Below are 19,201 nucleotides of genomic sequence, written 5' to 3'. Positions count from 1 at the left end.
ACTGCCTATGCCTAGCATCTGTCCTCAGGCAGGGATTAGGCAGGGTCACCCCCATAATGAAACTGTAGCATTGAAGAGCCACTGACTACATGCTGGTAATGGCTGATTTGGCACTGCCTGCCTTCCTCCCTTTCCATGTTACCTTAACTTGCAGTTTTCAGACTCTGCTATGCTTTTTTTCCAAACTCTGGCCGCTTCAGTCTTTTCTACACCTCTCAGTCCATTTCTGGGCAGTGTCATCTTCATCGCATCGTACGCACGACCAGTCAAGTTCTGGGAAAAAAACTACAAGTAAGATTATTCACAAATCTCTACCTTTGTTGTTTGTAAAGGTTTTGCTCTCATTAGTTTCATTTCTGGTGGTATTTTTTGTTTCCAAAGATAATCCTTAAATTAGGGCATGAGAGGTTAATCTTTGAATCTTGTTTCTGGTGTTTTACTTTCCCATGGTTATTTGGCTATTTCTGAAAATGTATTTAAGCAATTATCAGTGTGTTACCGATGAGGTGTCATGTTGCATTTGTTGTACAGACACACAGTAACGAAGCTGTGAAAAAGAAAAAAGCAGTAAAACTCCCAGTTGTCAGCCTTTTTTGTCTTGCTAGCTAGTGCTAGCAAATAAATCTGTGAAGCCTTTGGCACTAGCAGTCAGACTGCATAAATACATTTTGTACTAACTAGGCTGATTAAATGCTACCCTCTGGGATGCAGCAGGTAACTCTGCAGCTGCACAACTGTGATAGAAAGGGAAAATTGCATTGGCTGAGTCTGGGCTTGGCCTCACCAGTGAGAAGGGCCACACACTAACCACACCTCTTGTCTTGGCATATCTTAGTTTGAAGAGTTTTCTTTTGTTGCATTTTGACTTGTGTCAGTGCATGAATATGTACTCATCTATAAAGAAATGAGTCAGACAAAGCCAAGTTATATAAGGAGGCTTTGTGTTCGTTTCTGAATGTGATGAGATTTGTGGAAACCTTTCGAGGGGAACTGAGTTTTGTACACTGGGACTAGATGTTAACAGAATTCTCTCTCACATCTTTTTTACTGGGTCAGCAGTTTAATTCTTTCAAGAGAGGGAAGTGGAGGGCAGTTATGGAAAGGCAGGAAGCTACCACTAATCCCACAGACAGCTATACATTTCTGGACAGAAACTTTGAACAATACTAAGTAGGAAGTTAGGATTTTACCATCTGCTGCATTTTACTTCAACCAGAGCATTTTGAAGGCATGCAGTTCCCTTTCTAGGGACTCTTTCAACTCTTCTTTCAACTCTTTAGAGAACCAACCTTTCCCTTTCTTTCAACTCTTTAGAGAACCAGCCTCTCTTGAAGGCACATCGCTGCCATGTAGTTAGGGTGTGTCAAGCCTTTAGGTTATTGTCAAGGGAAATCGAGGGGGTCATTTATATTTGCTTTTGGTTTGTCTAATCTTTTCATACAAAATAAACAGGAGATATTCACAGGAAGTAACTAAAAATGGTTGATACTCAATACTTTAAAAAGGAGGTGTGTGTGACTTGTTTTCATCAGTAGTGACCATCTGTGATTCCCACTAAGGGAAGCGAGGAACCTGATGCTAGTAGTTTTGCAAAGCAAGGTAATTGTTTTATCCATAAACTGTAAAACCTCAAGTGCAGAAAACCAAACCCTTTTAATACTTTAATCCACCACTGCTTGTCCTTTCAAAATAAGCAGCAGCTACAACTTTGTCTTCGACCAGAAGGCTTACATTATTCTTTGGAAAAAAATTGTGCTTTGATGCTTGTTAGAAATTCTGCTGTATCTTCTATGACCTCACTTAAAACAAATAACACAACCTTGCCTCTTGAAAACCTTTCAGAAGTAGAAAACAGCCTTGTAGAAGGTTCAGGTTTGTCATCGAAGTAAAATAAGTCTTTGCCTGAACCCGTGGCATCTCAGAATATGTACATGGAATGACTCCTCCTAAAATTGTATTCATTTTGTCTCTAGTACTTCTAGTTCTCCTTTGCCTTACTTCCATTTCACATGAGGAACTAACCAGAATGAGTGAGAGTTGGACTGAAAAACTCCTGGTTTATTAAAAATACACTGTGAAAAGACAGAAAAAGGCAACAAAGGGGAGCAATTTTATATTAGGAATAAGGAAATTTTCTATTAAATACTTCAAATAGTTGAATGAACTGAATGGGTCTTGCCTTATTGCTTAAAATTTTGCCCTTTCAATATGTAAAAATTTCAAGGGGGAGCATAATTGCTTTCTTTTTGAGCTGTGGAGTTAGATAGAATCAGGAGCTTGAGCTAGAATGGAAAGTTGTTCTGGCTCCTGCACATCTGCCTGTCTTTGGGCTGCAGTTCTTACAGCCAGATGTGCACTAAATTTTAAGGTTGTATAAGACAAAACAGAACAAACAGATGGGGAAGTTGCTGTACAGATTTCTTTTTTGGAGTGCATTGATGGTTTCCCCAAGTTTAGCTCAGGGTATTTGAGGAAAGTCACAGGTTCTCTGCAGTGTTCTCTGTGTGCATACAAAGCAGGAGCTCTTGGAGATTTTTTTGGCTGTTTCTATATTCACTGCTTGTTGACAGGAGCCTTGCCCAGGGGAAAGCTGCCTTCAATGTACTTCACATAGCTTTTTTTTACTGCCTGCTTCACATACTCATTTTCAAACAATTCTTTGCTGTATTGATGACTATGTTAAATTATCACATATTAGCTACAAATAATTCATTTACACTTACATGCAGTCAGGTATTGTCAGTTCCAAGGTTGTTTTTTTTTAATATATAATAAAAAATGGCCTAATAATAATTGAAATAACTGAAAGCAACTTTGACAAGCAGTCTAAGTATCAAAATTGTTTTTCTTTCAAGTCATAAATTAGATTGCCTTCTTAGGTTGTCATTTCTGTACTGATTATAATCAGTATTTGCACACTTTTCTGTTGTCACACAACGTCACTGGTGTTTCTCTTCAGGAAATTTTTTCGCATCTCTTTTGCGCCAACAGCCTGAAATTAGATGAGGGAAAAAAGATCCAGTTCATTTTTGGTAGAGTGAACCCAAAGTTGAAATTTTGAACTTCAGCAGGTACAGAGTACCATGTTTATTAATAGAACAGGGCTACTAGGCCAGCAGTGTGAGTGCTGAGCAACTGATCCATCTGTTCCTTAAAATGCTGGTTTGGTTGTACTTACCTGGTGTTTTCTGAGTGCACATACATGTGTCTTGTGTTTCTAGGTGTCTTTTAGCTCCACTTTTGCTGCTGGCTAAAGAGGAGCTTGAATCCTCAGGTTTCTCTGACTGAGCTTCTTCTATTTTAGATGATTCAAGCTGGAGCTGGAAGTCTTGGAGAATTAAAATGGTGTTGTTTGTTTTTTCAAGGAGCTGAAGGACTCAAGTGGGTAAAAAAAGAAAAAGAGATTCATTTTGATAGTAAGCAAACTGTGAAATTCCTAACAGGCTCTTCAAAATTCAGGGCTCATGCTGTGCCTGTTTGGGCTCTTGTGGTGTGTGCACAGAGCATGGGTGTTCTTCCCTGCAGTCAGCAGATGCTGTTTGTTTTGAGTGTGCCCTTTGGTACTCACTGCAGGCAGAGTCTACTACACCAATACATCACTGAGGTCAGGGATCCTTCAGAGGGGAAGGGAAGGATGAGAAAGAAGAAGAAAAAATAAGGAAAGTTAATGAGAAAGAAGAACTCTTGCAATCACAGTTTTGCAGCTTTTGCTGTCTTTGTTGTTGAAAAGAGAGGGGTGTAAAATGAGAAGCTGGGCTGCTGCTCATGAGCTGGTTACCTTTTGGGAGTTCAACTGTGAGAATTTTTCTTTCTCTCTCTCTGTTATTTTTGGGTTTGTGTTTTTACAAAGGAAGGTTTGCTGTGACACTGGTTTTGTCCAGCCATTGGCCTTGGTCCCAGTTCCCAGTTTGAAGACTGCTCTTTTAGTCCCTATTTTTACAGCTGTTGGAATGATTAGGCTGTAGATGTCAGAGAGAGAAAAGGAAATAGCAGTAAATCTTGTTTAATGTATAGACACTAAAGCATGAAGCATTTGTCCAAACACTATTGTTCAATTCCTCTGCTTTTGCTTTTTTTCTCCAATACTTTGTCACACTGTGGCCTGACTCTGTCCTTCTCCTCCCTTCCTCTTATCTTCCTTTGTATCTTGGATATGACAATGACAGAACAGAGGAGGAAGTTTACTTTTAATCCCCAGTGGGTCTAACAGCTGGATCACATGGAGCAGCCTGTTTGTTCTCTGCTGCAGCTGTGACTTGTCCCCACAAACAGCAAACTGCCACCAGGAATCTGGAGATTTTGCTGTTTACAAGCTGCTTGTCTTTCCTGTATCTTCCTGTTCCTATTCTTCTGCTTCAGTGCCTATTTTTGGGTAAGGCACAGCTTGCATTTGCTTTGAAGCGCCTTGAATGAATTACAGTGCGGTGTAACTGAATTAATTAGGTGTCTCTAAAGAGGCTGTGATTAAATTGCCAGTTATCTCAGACTGGCATTACAGGATGCCTCTCTGTGTTTGGGACTATGTGAGCAAGCATTTCTTTCCTCCATCCCTTTAAAAAGTGTATCACTGTGTTATTGTTCCAGTCATTGTGGTCTGGAAAATAACCACCTGTAGGGTTAACGCAGCTGGGAACGGAGGGCAAGGAAAACCTGCCCTGCTTCAGATGTAGTGCAGATGGCTTTCTCTTCTTTTTTTCCTGCCAGCTCACTTAACCTGCCCATCACAGACAGCCTGCAGGTGGAATGGGAAGAGTTTTCCCAGTGTACACATAATTCTGGTTGACCCCACATTATGCACATGTGTGGGAAAAGGAGCTGTGAAAAGTACCTGTCAGCTCCCCCCCTTTTTCCCCATAAAATAACAAGCCTTCCACTTCCAAATGCTTATTTTTAACACATGCTGGTGCCTCTGGTTTCCCTGTGAGCCTGCTCATGTGTTACAGCTGTTAAAACCTCTGCTCCAAACACAAAATGTCATTCACCCGTAACTGTCCATGGGCCTTGTTTGGGATCTGCACACTCAGACCTTTCAAGCGGTTCTTTTTAAGACTGGATTTCTTTTTTTCTTAGTCTTTTTCCTTCTGTCTTGTTTGATTTTCACATGTTTTTAGACCTCCATAGTAGTGATGTTTACAGAGGAACAACTGCAGCAGATGTTTGTAACTCAGTAATGGTTTGGATTTTAATTTATAGTGAATAGGATAACTTCAGCTTTTCCTCCCCTCATTGACAGGAGATAATATTTGCCTTATTTCATAAATATCATCTCATGTGTTATGTTCTAACTACTGTCACTGCCCTACTTAAGAGTTCAAACTTACTTAGGGTTCAAACTTCCTTGAATATTTCCAGCTACCTGATCTGAAAGGCACGTTGTTGCCTTGAGTGTTACTGTTCATTGCAATTATTTTAGTTTCCTCCAAACTGCTTTCTCTGCAAATTTTTGTGTTTCTCTCTGACTGCCTCTATTTCTATCCTGTTTTTATGAACTGACCAGAAAGAAGCACTGTATTTCTGTTTGCTCTAAAATGAACTGAGGTTCCAGTGCCTTTGTTCACAGCTATTACTCACTGATGAATGCTGGTCCCTTTGGTGACTGTGGTTCTTCTACGAGAGGTCTTCACTGAGTTGGCCTCAGGGCTCCTCCAGGCTTTTATTGAGAGTTGAGTTAATTTAGAACTCTTCAAAATAGTATAAATAAATACCAGCATGCAGATAAACCTGAAATGGGTGCTTATTAGTGCATGGGACTTACAAGTCCAAACAAATAGGACCAATAAATGAGCTGTGTTTGGCCTTAAGTTTTGGGTGTTGCCTCCAAATCAGAAGAGCTTATCAATCCTATTAACAAAGCATGTAGAATTTGGTGAATTTGTAAACTTTCCAGTCTTTCTGGAAATTTCAAAGGTGCTTAGTTCTGTGAGATCCCAGCCTGTACTGGTATACTACAGCCTATACTGAGGTTTGCTTAGGCCTCCCTTGGTATCCTTGAGTACAGCATTGATGCAGTTGTAAATGTCAGTCCCTGGCTGGCAGTGGTGCAAAAAGCTGAAATATTAGCAAGCTGCTGCCATTCTTCCTTCGTTTCTCTTCTCTTAAGGTTGGCAGAGTTCCCAATAGAGGTGATTTTTTTTTTTTTTTTTGGAAAAACATGCTCCTCTCTTTAAACAATGAGTATAAACTGGTCTTTGGGAAGTTATGCCCTGTTCTCCAGGGGCATTTGTGGCCATGGTTCTGACACTGGGGGAGAGAACAGAGAAAACCAAAACGTTTGAAGAACAAAGAACATCTTTGTGTGTACTTCAGCCTTAGTTCTTCATGAGCTTTCTGAAATTACATGTTACTCATTAGGCTTATTCATCTGGCTGTCTTCTCAAGACCCTTCCCTGTCTGCTCCCTGCTGTCGTGTGTAACCACTCTGTCTTGCACGCCACCAGTACTGCCCATGGCCTGTTCCTGCAACACTTGGCAGGTTTGGGAGTCTTTCATTTCTTTCAGTGTAGAGCTTTGCAGAGTGACAAAGCCCACAGCATTCAGGTTTGGGGAGTGTTGCTTTAGGTACAGCCTCAAGCTTAAAGAAGCCCTGCTAGAAACTCCCTTGCCTTCAGTGTCTTGAGCTGTGATCTCCCCTAGAGCAAGTGGCCATGAGTGCCCTTTGGCTGCCTGCTGTGGCACAGAGCTGTGCACACCTCCTCTCCAGCCCAGCCCTCACCTCATCGCTTGACTCCACCTGTGGAGTCACACCAAGCTGGGAAAATGTGAGAAAGGATGGGCAAGAGAAACTAGGCACCTTTAATCAAGTAGGTTTGATATTAAAATAAGTGTTTTCTGAGTTGCCTGGAGTTTCACACTCAGGGGAGGCTATACAAAATTCAGAGATGTAGTTTAACTGATTGGCAGTCTCTCTTTGGTAACATCTCTTTTTCTCAAATTTTTGCCCCTGGCAGTCAATAAAACAAATTGAGGCTAATTGAATAGGAGCCATATGTGTGATAATTAATTGGGAATGTATTCTGATTCAGTGCTGTGTAGTTCCCTGCCGAGTTAAAGATGCAGCCACAACTGCAGTTCACTGAATCTTTCTAAGAGGACAGAGTAAAGACAGAAGGGAGACATCAGAAAGGGGATGCATGCTGAGATCAGGAGGAACACAAGTAGAGATCAAAACTGTAAGTGGCATAAATGAAAAGGGAAAAGGGTGGGTGGGCAGAAAGGAAAAGGCATGCAATGAAAAATCTGAGGGAGTAATCCAACAGACATGGGTAAGCAGGAACTCAGACCTACAAAGGAGAAGAAATCATGAGCATGATTGAGAAGGACTTTTAAATATATATTTAGAAAGGAAGGCAATACCAGTATGTAATAGACAATAATGGACTCCCATCAGAAATAGGGCCCGTGTAATGTTTTAAGGGCATGTGTCACTAAAGATTTATAATGCTGTTCATCTAATCATTAGCTTCCAAACTATGTAAATCTAATGAAATCAAGTTCACTCATGAAATTTCTGTCATGTCAAATATTGGACACCCCTTGAAATGGGTTGTCTGAATTTCCATAAGAATAAGTGTTCTCAGCAAGTGTTCATCCGTTCACTTGGATGATGTAGATCATGTCCTGTGTTGGATTTAACTGAATCAAACATTTAGGGGCAAGCTGAGGTGCAGAGTACTAAACCTTAGCTGTACGTTCAAGGAAATACTTATTCAAGCCACTTTTGTCAAAATGTGAAAGCTGGTAAAGCTGAGATGCAGGAGGAGATGTTCAGCAAGTGAAACCATTCTAACCAAGGTGAAATGTTGTGCACAGGCAGTGGCAGGGAGCAGTTCATGCTGCTTGGGTCTTGGTTGTCTCCTGATACACAAAGGTATGCACTGGACCTAGATTGCCTTAGGGCTTGTAAGAGCAAAATGTAAACCAGCTTTTCTTTCTGAGGTAGTGCCAAATGCAGAATTGTGTCACCATTGCCACTGAGAATTGCCTCTGAAACTTTGTGCTAGTTGGGACTAGGTAAATACTGGATGAAAGCTAGTGGAATTTTTTTCTTTCTTTTTAAGTCCTTTGACTAACAGTGTTTGCTCTCAAAATATCAGAGATGTTTTCAGCCTGAAGAGTACTGTAGAGGATACCAAGATGAATGCTGTAAATTATTACCATTTTCAACAGTTCTTGCAGTAAAAAAAAACATAGGTATTGAAAGTTATCCCTCTATTAGACTGGATTTTGTACAACTGCACAGTAGCAGTAAGACTTTTGTTGTTCTTCAGCATAGTGTCACTGGTGCTGCATTTGCATGTTTGCAGTACTGGAATGGCTTGATTAGCTTCTGTTTTGCCTCCTTTTATCTTTTGCTGAGAAATACAGATATTTTAGTTCACTGCAGTGAACTAAACTAGTATTTCTGATACAGGCTTTCTTTGGAAGACCAGTCTTTGTCTAAGTCTTGTATTTCCTCACTTTCTTGTCACCTCTTCTTTCTAATTTTATTATTAATCAGTCACATTGAGTCTGACAGTGAGAATTAAAATATCTGAAATATATGCTATTTTATTATTGCACAGTGAAACAGCATGAAAACACTGTTATCAGCAATAAAAAATATCAAGAATGATTTCTGAAATACCTTGTTATCCTTTCTTCCTTTTATGATATTTAAACAATGTTTCTCTCTTTGTGTGGAGTAAAGGAGAAAAACATCTTGGCCTCATTTGCTCAAGCAGCTCCCAACATTTGTTTTGGTTTTGTTGTTTTTTTTTCCCCTTGTCTGTTCTCACTCTCTCTGGTGAAAACTTCACCAGGATACTTCTCATCATCTCCTTTCTGCTCTCCAGCTCCTTGCAGTTTCTCAGGCTTTTGCTGCTTCACTCATGGGCCCATCAGTGCAGAGCCCAAGTGGATCAAGTGCTGTGGAGCTCTTTGCCCAGGGCTGGGCTCAGTGTTGTTCCTTTCCTATAAAGTTTGTGTTGGCTCATGATGGGAACAACAGAATGACACCCATATGTACTATTTCAGATACCTGTGTTTGTGTAATGTGATTAACACATTTGCTTTTAAATGAAAAGCAATTCTTTCAGCTGCAGACAGCCAGGTCCAGCTGTGAAGCAGAGTCCTGGGTTAAACCCCATCCTTAGAGCAATGTTAGGATCCTGACCTTTTTTACATCCTCAGGAGTGCATGCAAAAAACCTCTGCACAGTTGCATTATCATTTCACTCATAAAGCTTCTGCTATTGCATAGTAAAAAATAATCTGAAGACAGTAATTGAATGTCTTTTAAAATAAAAAGCACACTTAGACAAGGGGAATGAAATTAAATAAGACAAAAGCAGGAATATTGATGACATTTTAGTAAAGCATTAGTGAGTATTTTAAAGTACACAGATGCATAAATCACCTGGCTTACAAATAAGAGGTGAATTCCTCAGCTAAGCTTTTGAATGTCAGAGCACTAAGGTGGGCTGTTTAACCTATGTTTGGGCACTCAGCTTTTGATCTTGAGTTTACACCTCACTTTTTCATCCCCCTTTCTGTAGAAGTACAGAATCTTCCAGACAGGTGTTGGAATATGCCAAATAAACTGAGTGATCTCAGCAGATGACTCTGGTTTTAACACCCACTTAAACAAACAACAACAAAACCAAACCAAAACATCAGAAAAAATTCAAATAAACAAACAACCCAAACAAACCCAAGAAGCCTCAAAATCAGTTATAAAAACCTTTTTAAGATAGTAAAGAAGCTCTAAGAACAGGAAGTGTTATTGATAATAAGACCTTTCTGTGTCTTAGAAGGATGCTTCAACAGAGCTCTCTTTAACAGCTGGGACTATTCATACCTTAGCCCTCCCCCGGTTTCCTTGCATGCAACCAAAGCCACTTTTTATTGTTGTTATTTTTATTGTTGTTAGATGAAACAATGGCCCAGTCAGGGAAGGAGAGAAGCAAGAAAGCATAAAAATCAGAGTGAATGATCAGGAGGGAAAAATTGCTTTCATTTTTAAGAGATCCCTCTTTCTTAATGTGGGTTAAACCCAAGTGTATGTTCCATGCAGCTGCAGAAAATTTGGGCAGGGTCACGCACGAAGGGGCTGTCAGCCCTTGCTGTTAAAACCACACTGAAATCATTCTGTCCTTTAGATGAAATTGATATTAAACTACTTCAGTATCCTTTCCCTTCCAATTAATACCATTCTTTTTTACCTCTGGTGTCCTTCAAATACTGATGGGTGCCTGCTTATTCTGCCATGCCATTCCCCTCCTGCCTCACATTGTAGACAACTGCTACTGTGTTTTTAATGCTAAGCCTTTGTTTATAGATCCAGCAGCATTAGGCATGCACATGAAAATACCGAAGTTTTTTTTCCAGATTCCCATGAATAATCATAGGGCTGCAGCATGTAGTTTCTCTCTTTTAAATTTGCCTGTTAGATGTCATCGAAGTGTGGATTAAAATTCATTGGACACAAACAAAGAAAAACTTTGGATCAACCCTAGAAAGGCATCTCTGCATCTCCCAGAGGGAAACTGCTTTTCTTTGTTTTATTCTCTTTCAAAGTAGAGATCTTCTACACAGCAGGAATCCTGGAAATCTTGAATTTGTGTTTTGGGGGAAAACTCAGCAGCAGCAGGGCAGATAGAACAGCTGGAATTTCATTTTGATCTTCTAGAAATAATGATTTATTTAGCATCATCAAATCAGCAATGATTTATTTATTTTCCTCAATTTACCTGATTCTCAATATACTCTGTATATTCCCCAGACTTCCTTGATCCCCCTCAGCCTTTTTCTATCTTTCTAAGGAAATAGGGAAACTAAGTGGGAGAAGAAATTCTTTCCGGGCAATATGTTTGGGAGTATAGGAAGTGACCTAATTTTTTTGCAAAAGGAAGCAATAGTTTTAATGACATGAGCAGTGCTGCACAAACCAGTGGGCTACCTCAGTGTCCATGTAAATGTGGAATTAAAAGAGCATGAGATAGATATTTCAGGAACTAAGAAGGATGTTGGCTTTGAAATTGCTGAAGACTCAGCTGAAGACAGTCCAACACAATTACTTTTTCTCTAGAGTAATTGCTGGAGGAACTCTGCTTGGTTTGCACAGAATAATGCAATTCAGGAAGAAATTCAATTACTGAGATAATTATCACATTGGTTGAGTGGTAACAACAAATATAAAGTAAGAGGCCACTGGAGGAAAGCCCAAATCACCTACTAATCCCAAAAGTTCACAGTGAGAGGTCCTGGTTGAGAAGTAAAGGTGTTGCTGATTTGATTGTTAGGTGTAGTGGATTATAGTTTAATCCAGTGCAAATTCCCATTGCTTTCAAGAAGATACCAACACAGCTTTGGTTACTAATAATTGTAGAAGACTTTTAAAACCCAGAATTGATTACTGGACAGCATTTATTCAACTAAGCTGAATTTCAGCACTGAGTTTGCTTTATAAACTGCTTATATTACTTTTGGTCTTAAAAAAATGAAATAAAATTATGCCTCATAATAGCTGTATAAAGATTTAGGTTCTAGTTGTGTCTGAAAAGGTAAATTCTTGTCTCATGTCCCAGGGCTCATATTTTAGCTGCTCAAATAAAGCCTTAATGGGGCCTGGTTTTATTTTGTTTTGTTTGGGTTTTTTGTTTGTGAGAGCTGTTCTATTTCCTTCCCTTCTTCCCAGTCAGGCTGCATCATTTGAATTGTTGTGTCCCAAAGCACTTGTGATTTTCCCTGATTGTTTCATGCATCTTTCTGTCAAAAGTAAAAATTAGAGGGGGAGGGGAAAGAAGTAGACCCAGAGCTGCATGCTGGGCAAAAGGATTCCTGTTTATTATAGATTAGAATTTTCTGAAGTATTGGTTGATTTTATGGGTCTCAAAAAGCCTCCACACCAGAAATGGTAAGAAACTGGGGTAAAGAATAGTATTAACTTTTACCTTACACTACCACACTGATTTCAGAGGCACTGAAAGTTAATAAAGCATCTCATAATCTTAAAACATATGCATTTGGAAATCAGCAGTGCTTCTCTGCTGAGAATAGAAAATTGATTGAATTCCAAACCTGATGTTTATGCTTACTCTTGCATATGCAGGTGGATATATATCAGGGTGAAAGAATTTTGACAACCTTTTTAAAGTAAAATGATTCTTTATATTCTGAACTGCTTAGAAGGCACCCCTCCAGTGTCATTTTCTGTTGAATAGGAAATGATAATTGCAGTTGCAATGAGCTAGGCCAACCAGAAACAGGAAGAAAAATAATACCTCCAATAAAATGTTAATCTATGTAGATAATATACTAATATTAATTACAAATAATTTTAATTAACACTCTTATTTTCTCAATCATACTTTTTGCAAAGTAGAGAACGTGCCTTTTTAAGAAAAAGAAATCACTTTCTTTTGGTAGGAAGTAGAAATAAAGCAAATCTGCTCCTCTTCTGTCTCCTGCATGGAAAATTGTTTGTAATTTTTCTGTTGGTCAGTTTTCCACAACATTTTTGGGGAGGCTGTGGGGAGTGGATGAAAAGACTTTGTAACATGTCAGTGGCATCCTTCTCCCAGTTGGATTCAGCATGAACTTACACACAAAATCCTGGAAACCACTACTGAGTCTCTGCTGTGTTTCAAAGATGCTGCTATCTTTACACCATCCTTTTCCAGTGTTATTTAAGTTGTTTGAAAACCTCCCTTAGAAGTGATCCCTCTTTGGTGCCATCTTCCTTGGTGCACATTTTCAGTTTCCACAGTGAGTAGTTAAATTCAGGCTGTGGAGGCTGACTGGCCAATCCCCAGCCTGTTCAAAACCTCCTCTGGGCCCTGTGCTCGCCACACCTGAGCCAGACCCCAGCCAGTGCCACCCAGCCATGCCAGTCTCACTGCAGCTCCACCAAGGACACCATGAGGGACACCCCAGGTGTCTCCCTTGGATCCCATGCCAGGGAAAGTGGTGCTGTGGCTCTCCTCCCCTGTGCTTGCAGGTCTTTGTACATGGGGCCGTTGCCACTGTCACACGTGACCAAATGCTGACTGCTGTTTGGGCCTTTTCCTGGTTTTGCTCTAATCTCATTTCCCAAGGAATCAGAGATCATATTTACATATTTGATCATTCATCATATTTGATAGATAGGTCTTCTGTTAAGGCTAGTGATTGAGGGCAAAACTTTTGAGGCAATATTTTCAATGAAGTGTCCTGAAATCCTTATATACCCATGCCAGAGCAGTATTTCAGGGAAATTGATGTTTACTATCACGTTTTTATTAGTCAGAGTTCCACTTTTATCCCAAGTACCCCTGGTTACTTGGGAGATGCTTTGCACTTGGTGTTGAATATCCCTACTCACCACAACAATCATTCTCTTCTGTTTAACACATGCTGCCCCACATTGATTTACTCATTCCTTATTTTCTGACTTAATTGGTGTCTTTTGTTACAGTTAGTAGTAAAAGCTCAATCCAATCTACCTTTTTAGTTGCTTTCTCTTTTGTAATAATTTTTTCTGTGTTGTTTATATTCCACTGCTGCAGTGAAAATACTGAATAGGGAATGTGCCATTCATAAGGGTGACAGGGTTAGTGCCTGTATGAACTAAGGCACTCTAATTTACCCTTTTTCAAGCAATAAGAATGACCAGGGACTCTCCTGTTGCTGCTGAGCTAAATATGAAATTAAGTAAAGTATTTTGGTATTGTTGTTTTTCTATAGATGGTGAACACCCACAGAAATGTTTTCACCCAAAGAAAACTTCTTGAGTCCAGCTGTTTCCCTTAAGGCTTAGAAGGAAAGAAAGTCTAATTAAATATTCTTTCTATTCACTGTTTTGGTGGCACCTGGCTGATCTATTTCTGGAGCCAGTTCAATTATTGAAGTACATAGTTTTGTGTCAGATGCCAAATTCTGAATGGACTGTGCCCCACAAGAAGGAAAATGGGCAGAAAGAGTGTGCTGATAAGCTACAATATCAATAGCAGTACTGACCTGAAATAACTGTATATGCCTCATGAACGGATTACTGTGAACTGCCTACTTATATCAACACAAAATGAAGAGATGTTTTAAAGGAAAAAAGTGTTTATTGTGAGACTTGTTTATTTTAAAAAAAAAAGAACTAGCTGTAAACATGTCTTTATTTCCAGCACCAAAAGATCAGACCATTCGAACACCAGACTGGCAATTCAAATCGAAAAGGATGCAGGTATGGCTTGGGAGTTTGGGTCTCTTGCTTGATTTGCAAAATGTGATGTATTTACACTGGTGAGGCTTTGCTGGGAAAGCTGAAGAGATGCAAAGGTTTGAATGTTGTGTGTACAAACCAGAGCACTTTAAACGTAGCAGAGCACCAGTTTGAGTTGTGTGATGAGTAAATTTACTGCTCAGTTATGTGTAGCTGATCAGACAGAGAGCTTCTGGGCTGCCAATTGCCTGGTTAATTATAATATTGATGTTTGTCTGGAATATGCATCAGGCACCCTAGCTAGACTCAGAGGTCAGCTGTGGGCAGGCAGCTGTTTTTTGGGAAAAAAGCAGCAAGTTAGTGGTGGCCCTACCACTGAGCAGTTTGGGCCAACAGGTATCTCCTCTTGCCTGGAGAGAAACCTTTCTGAGAGGGGGGAGAAGAGAAGTTGGAAAACTTGCAAGAGGAAGAAGTAGGAAGGATGGTGGGCTGCTCTGCTGGGTATCAGTGCGGTAAAAGAGCACCAATCCATGGCCATGCAAAGCAACTTCCCAGGCCAGTGAGACTGGGAAGTGAGAGCAGTTTTTGGCACATCAGTGGGCACAGAGAACATGTGGTACCTCAGCTGGCACTCTTCAGTGCCTAGTGGGACAGAGCCCTTTTTGGGGGGAACTGATACCAGTGTCTCGTGCTGAAATCCCATCCCAATGAGAGAGACCAAGGTTTCATATATGTGTTCTTCCAAGGTTCCATATATGTGTTCTGTGGCCAATTTTATCTTGTCTCTGAGATGGCAGGGGTGGTATTGTGAAGTTGGACATTTACATTTTAATTATTGCTGGTTTACACCCCATCCTTTTTGTCTGTATCCATTACATCAGTAACATGAATAAATACATGTCTTCAACCAGAAATTTATGTAATCCAGGGTGTCCAAGAAGGCAAGAGGGATATTAATAGTTTGAAGCACAAGTGGTGGTTTTTAATTATTTCTCATTTAATGCAGGGAGCTAATTCCTAAGGCTATTTTGTCATCTGATAGCACTGACCTTTAGGATTATTATATATGCTAATAAGTGAATTATGTTTTAAACCCTGTAGCACAAGAAACACATTTCTTTTGTGTATGTGCTTAAAAGACTCATTTTATTACTTGCTTAAATTTTGACCAAATATACTGCAGAAGGTGCACAGGCGAGTGTGTCTGCATGGATATGGGCACACACAGACAGCCATACCAGGGCTGGGTGTGTAATGGCTATGGGCTCAAAAAGCAGTGTAGTTGCAGGCCCTCCCCTCCTCTGGTGTCAAGGAGCAATTTGTAGGGGAAGCCATAGCCTCTGCAAGCCTCATCTTATGGGTTTTTTCTTCTCCATGTAGGATCTCCTCCTAAATTTGTGCAAACAAAAAAATGCATGACTGCCTGTATGTCAGTATCCACATACACTCCCATGCATACAGATACACCTACAAAATGTTGGTTTGCACATGTATTTGTGCACCAGCATTTTAAGAGTATTGAAGGTGGGACACTGATGCACTACAGAAGAGAAAAGCAGTTCTATTGTCAAGCCTATATTGTATTAAAGAGTACAAGCACAGGGCAACACCGTGTTGGATTGTGTGGCACCATGGTAGTATTTGTGAAGGGTTCAGTACCTTTCACAAATTACCATCATAAAGTGCTCCTTTTCATCCAGTTAAAGGCCATAGACCTTTAAGAGATTACACTTCTAGATTGTGATGAGGTGTTGTTCACCTGGGCATTTGGTCCAAGCCATATGTAAGTGAACAGCTACTATTTTTAAATTGGTAGCAATTCTGGTGATGCATGTTTGATGCTTGCTCAGTATACTCAGTAAAATCTTTTAAAATGAGTATCCTCATCTTGAGTACTAACAGATTATTTGTGGACAAAGCCTTGAAAAATTCCTGGAGGACTGGAAGGAAAAAAATCCCAACAAAATTATTAGTGTCTGTATGACCAAAGTATTTGAAAATCTCTGAAAAAACATTCAAATTTAACTACATGTAAAGTAGTTATAATGATGTAAAGTAATAACGATTTTTTTGTTTCTTTACATTAAGAATAGTATATAGACATTAACTTAGCATTGCAGAGATTTTTAGTGGCGTGAAGAAATTCTTACTGTTGTAAATCATGGAGGTTATTTGATTAAATCTGAAATATGTGTTATTACTAATGTGATCTTCTATCTACAATATTGCTCATATTAACCTGATTTTTTGAAGGACTACCTGAGAAATGTAGATTGCGTAAAGTATCAGGAAGATATCATCTAGCTAGAGGAAGCAGATTTAAGTAGGAATGAAAAAGAACATAAAATGTAATGCAGAATGACTTTGTATAATTTTATTTTTTTTTGCAAATGTGTGCTGCTCTGGTTGTAGGAAATGATGACAATAATCTCAACTCCATTTTTTACGAGCATCTGACAAGATCTCTGCAGGAGTCTCTTTGTGGAGATTTGATCCTGGGCCGCTGGGGAAACTACAACACAGGAGACTGTTTTATTCTGGCATCAGATTATTTAAATGCCTTTGTGCATTTGATTGAAATTGGAAATGGCCTTGTCACCTTTCAGCTCAGAGGGCTCGAATTTCGAGGTAAGGATCCGTGATGATTTAAATAGCAACAAAACCAGCAATAAATCCTGTCTGTCTTTTTAATCTATCACAATTCTACAGTAGGACCTAGAGTTTGAGGACCTTTCTCTTTCTACAGATCTTTGTCTGCCTGAAAGCTTGGTACTTCTTTGTGTCATTATATGAATATTGTTTTGAAATGTAGATGTTAAGAAATTTGGAGCCATGTTCTGCAGCATCATAAGACTTCCAGAAAGAAGGCTTGTTGAGTGGTTTGCTTGGTTCACAGATCTTTTGAGTAATGCTTAGTTACTTTCTCAGATTATTTATTTTCCTCCCTAACTAGGAAAATTGGAGTTGTTCTTAAAATTTTTCAACCTGAAACACCTTGTCTTTGAGAAACAAACAAACAAAAGAGCCAAAACCAAAGTAAGACTTTTTCCATGGAAAATATCCTATGTCAAACTATGCAAGAAACCAGTGCTGGAATGGTCTCTGTCACACTAGAACAGCAGAGTCTAATCAAGGTGACTTTTCAACAAGGTTGAGTGTGAGAAAATAAGTGACAGACTGGCTCTTTGAATGCACTTAAGTGTGGGAGGATTAGACTAGGAAATAACATGTGTGGGCTCAAGTCTTGACTCTGTGACAGACTCCATGTAGGATGTTGAACAGGTTGTGGTGAATGCTTTATGTTCACTTTCCTTCTTGTGTAGTGGGGATGAAGATAACACTCTTGTGTCCTCAGCAAATTTATGTGGCAAGAAAACAGTAAATGCCTGAAACAGCTTGGTATTGTAGTACCTCATGAGATGCCTATTCAGAACAAGTGCAAATTGTGAGGAAAAACAACTGCAAAGGAAGATCATTTGTTTATCACCTTATAATTTCTTGTTGTTTATGATGATTGTTGAGGAATACATAGTCATGCACATGTGGTTCTTAGGCTTACTTCAACTTCCAAGAGATCTGTGCAAGTATTCTTGTATTCATCTTCTCCTTCGGTGTCCCCCAGGTGAGCAGTGATGCTGCTGTGGCAGGGATAAGTACTTGCAGTCTAACTTCTAGAATTTATCTTTGCTGATCATTTTTGTGTTAAAATAGTTCAGTGTGGGACTTGAAAGAATCAGAAGAAAGAAATCTCCTTCCCAGTTAAATTGCAGGAGTTTTGTGAGGTGGTTTTTCTTTTTCCTTGTGCAGTTGTCCCTTACTGGGGGTCCCTCTCTATCATCACCATGGCCAGGCAGTAGAAGTAACGTCAGTGTTGGAAACAGATGAAAGCATATGAGAGGATGCTCAAGCCATGTGCTAGCTGGATAAAAAGATCAGGGCCTAGCAGACAGGCATAATGAACTGGAAGTTGAGTGGGGAACAACTGGATAGTTGCAAAGTGGTTTGGGAAGACTTTCTTTGACGTTGAGCCAGGATCATTCACAGCCAGCAAATGCCATTTGGCACTTGGATCTGAGAGCAGAACTCAAAAATTGCAGTGTGCCACCTGTCGAGGTATCTCTGTATTCCCTAAAATCACAGTTTAAGTAATTAAATATATCTGAAAATTGACCTTTCCATGCAGATTGCCTAATGCTGTTCAGTATTAATTAACTGTAGTTAATACTGTTTTACTTTGTGAGTAGACCCAGCATGTCTGCCAGCTGCAACAGGTCTTTAAATTCAGCTGGGGCTCAGCCCCACAAGCTCTCATGTCTTTCACAGACTGCTGTTGACAGCCAGCTGAGTTCTCAAGAGGAAAATCCTTTTTCCCAGTCTTTCTTGCACTCCTCATGGGGAGGCTGGCATCCTGCAAAGCAGCACCTCTTTCTTACCTGAGTCTTGGATGGGTCTGGACCAAGAAAGCAGCAGCAAACGGAACTGGAAAGTAATGCCAGTTACTGGGGGTGGAGAGGGGGGGGAGAAATGATGATTTCACCTAGATTATCTCATCCTCAGTACAAATCTAGTCCCCTATGCCTCCTTACCCTCAAAGTATCACTAGGGGAAGAGACTGCTCAATACTAGAAGAGGAAGTAGTAGGAAATAGGAGAAAAATGGACTCTCCCTTTTCTCTGAACCCACTGGATAATCCTATTTCAAGAATAAGACAAAATTTGTGGTTATTTTGTGTCCTTACAGACGTGGTATGTAAGGAAGTTTTCTCTGGTCTTCAGAGTGTGTGGTTAGAGGAGTTGTTATGGGAACAGAAACTAGGAGTGTGTGTTGCTATTCCGTTGTTTGGCCTGGAACAGAGAAGCTGTGTAGGGTTGAATAAAGGAACTTACCTGAGATAAAACCTGCTCAAACATGTAGCATGTGCTACATATTCCCTGTGAGAGCTGAACCCCACTGGACTGTGTGGAATGAGTGCCAGAGAAATCACACAAATTACAAGCCTGCTTAAGGATGGAGTGGTAGAAGCAAAGGAGCC

At 39.9% G+C, this 19,201-nt stretch overlaps 1 protein-coding gene across 1 annotated transcript in view; it reads left to right on the top strand.

The window, feature by feature from the left end:
• Positions 1 to 19,201, top strand: part of PCNX2 (pecanex 2) — a 154,765-nt gene that overhangs the window by 97,557 nt on the left and 38,007 nt on the right. The window contains exons 23-25 of the mRNA XM_054280537.1: positions 163 to 291; positions 14,132 to 14,190; positions 16,582 to 16,797. Coding sequence (XP_054136512.1) covers positions 163 to 291; positions 14,132 to 14,190; positions 16,582 to 16,797 — 404 coding nt within the window. The remainder of the gene's footprint in view (positions 1 to 162; positions 292 to 14,131; positions 14,191 to 16,581; positions 16,798 to 19,201) is intronic.

This window comes from Melozone crissalis, unplaced genomic scaffold (genome assembly GCF_028551555.1).
Source record: "Melozone crissalis strain CALT ecotype California unplaced genomic scaffold, PUWL_Pcris_2 ptg000027l_1, whole genome shotgun sequence".
In the NCBI taxonomy this organism is placed as follows: domain Eukaryota; kingdom Metazoa; phylum Chordata; class Aves; order Passeriformes; family Passerellidae; genus Melozone; species Melozone crissalis.
This window is presented reverse-complemented; position numbering and strand designations above follow the sequence as displayed.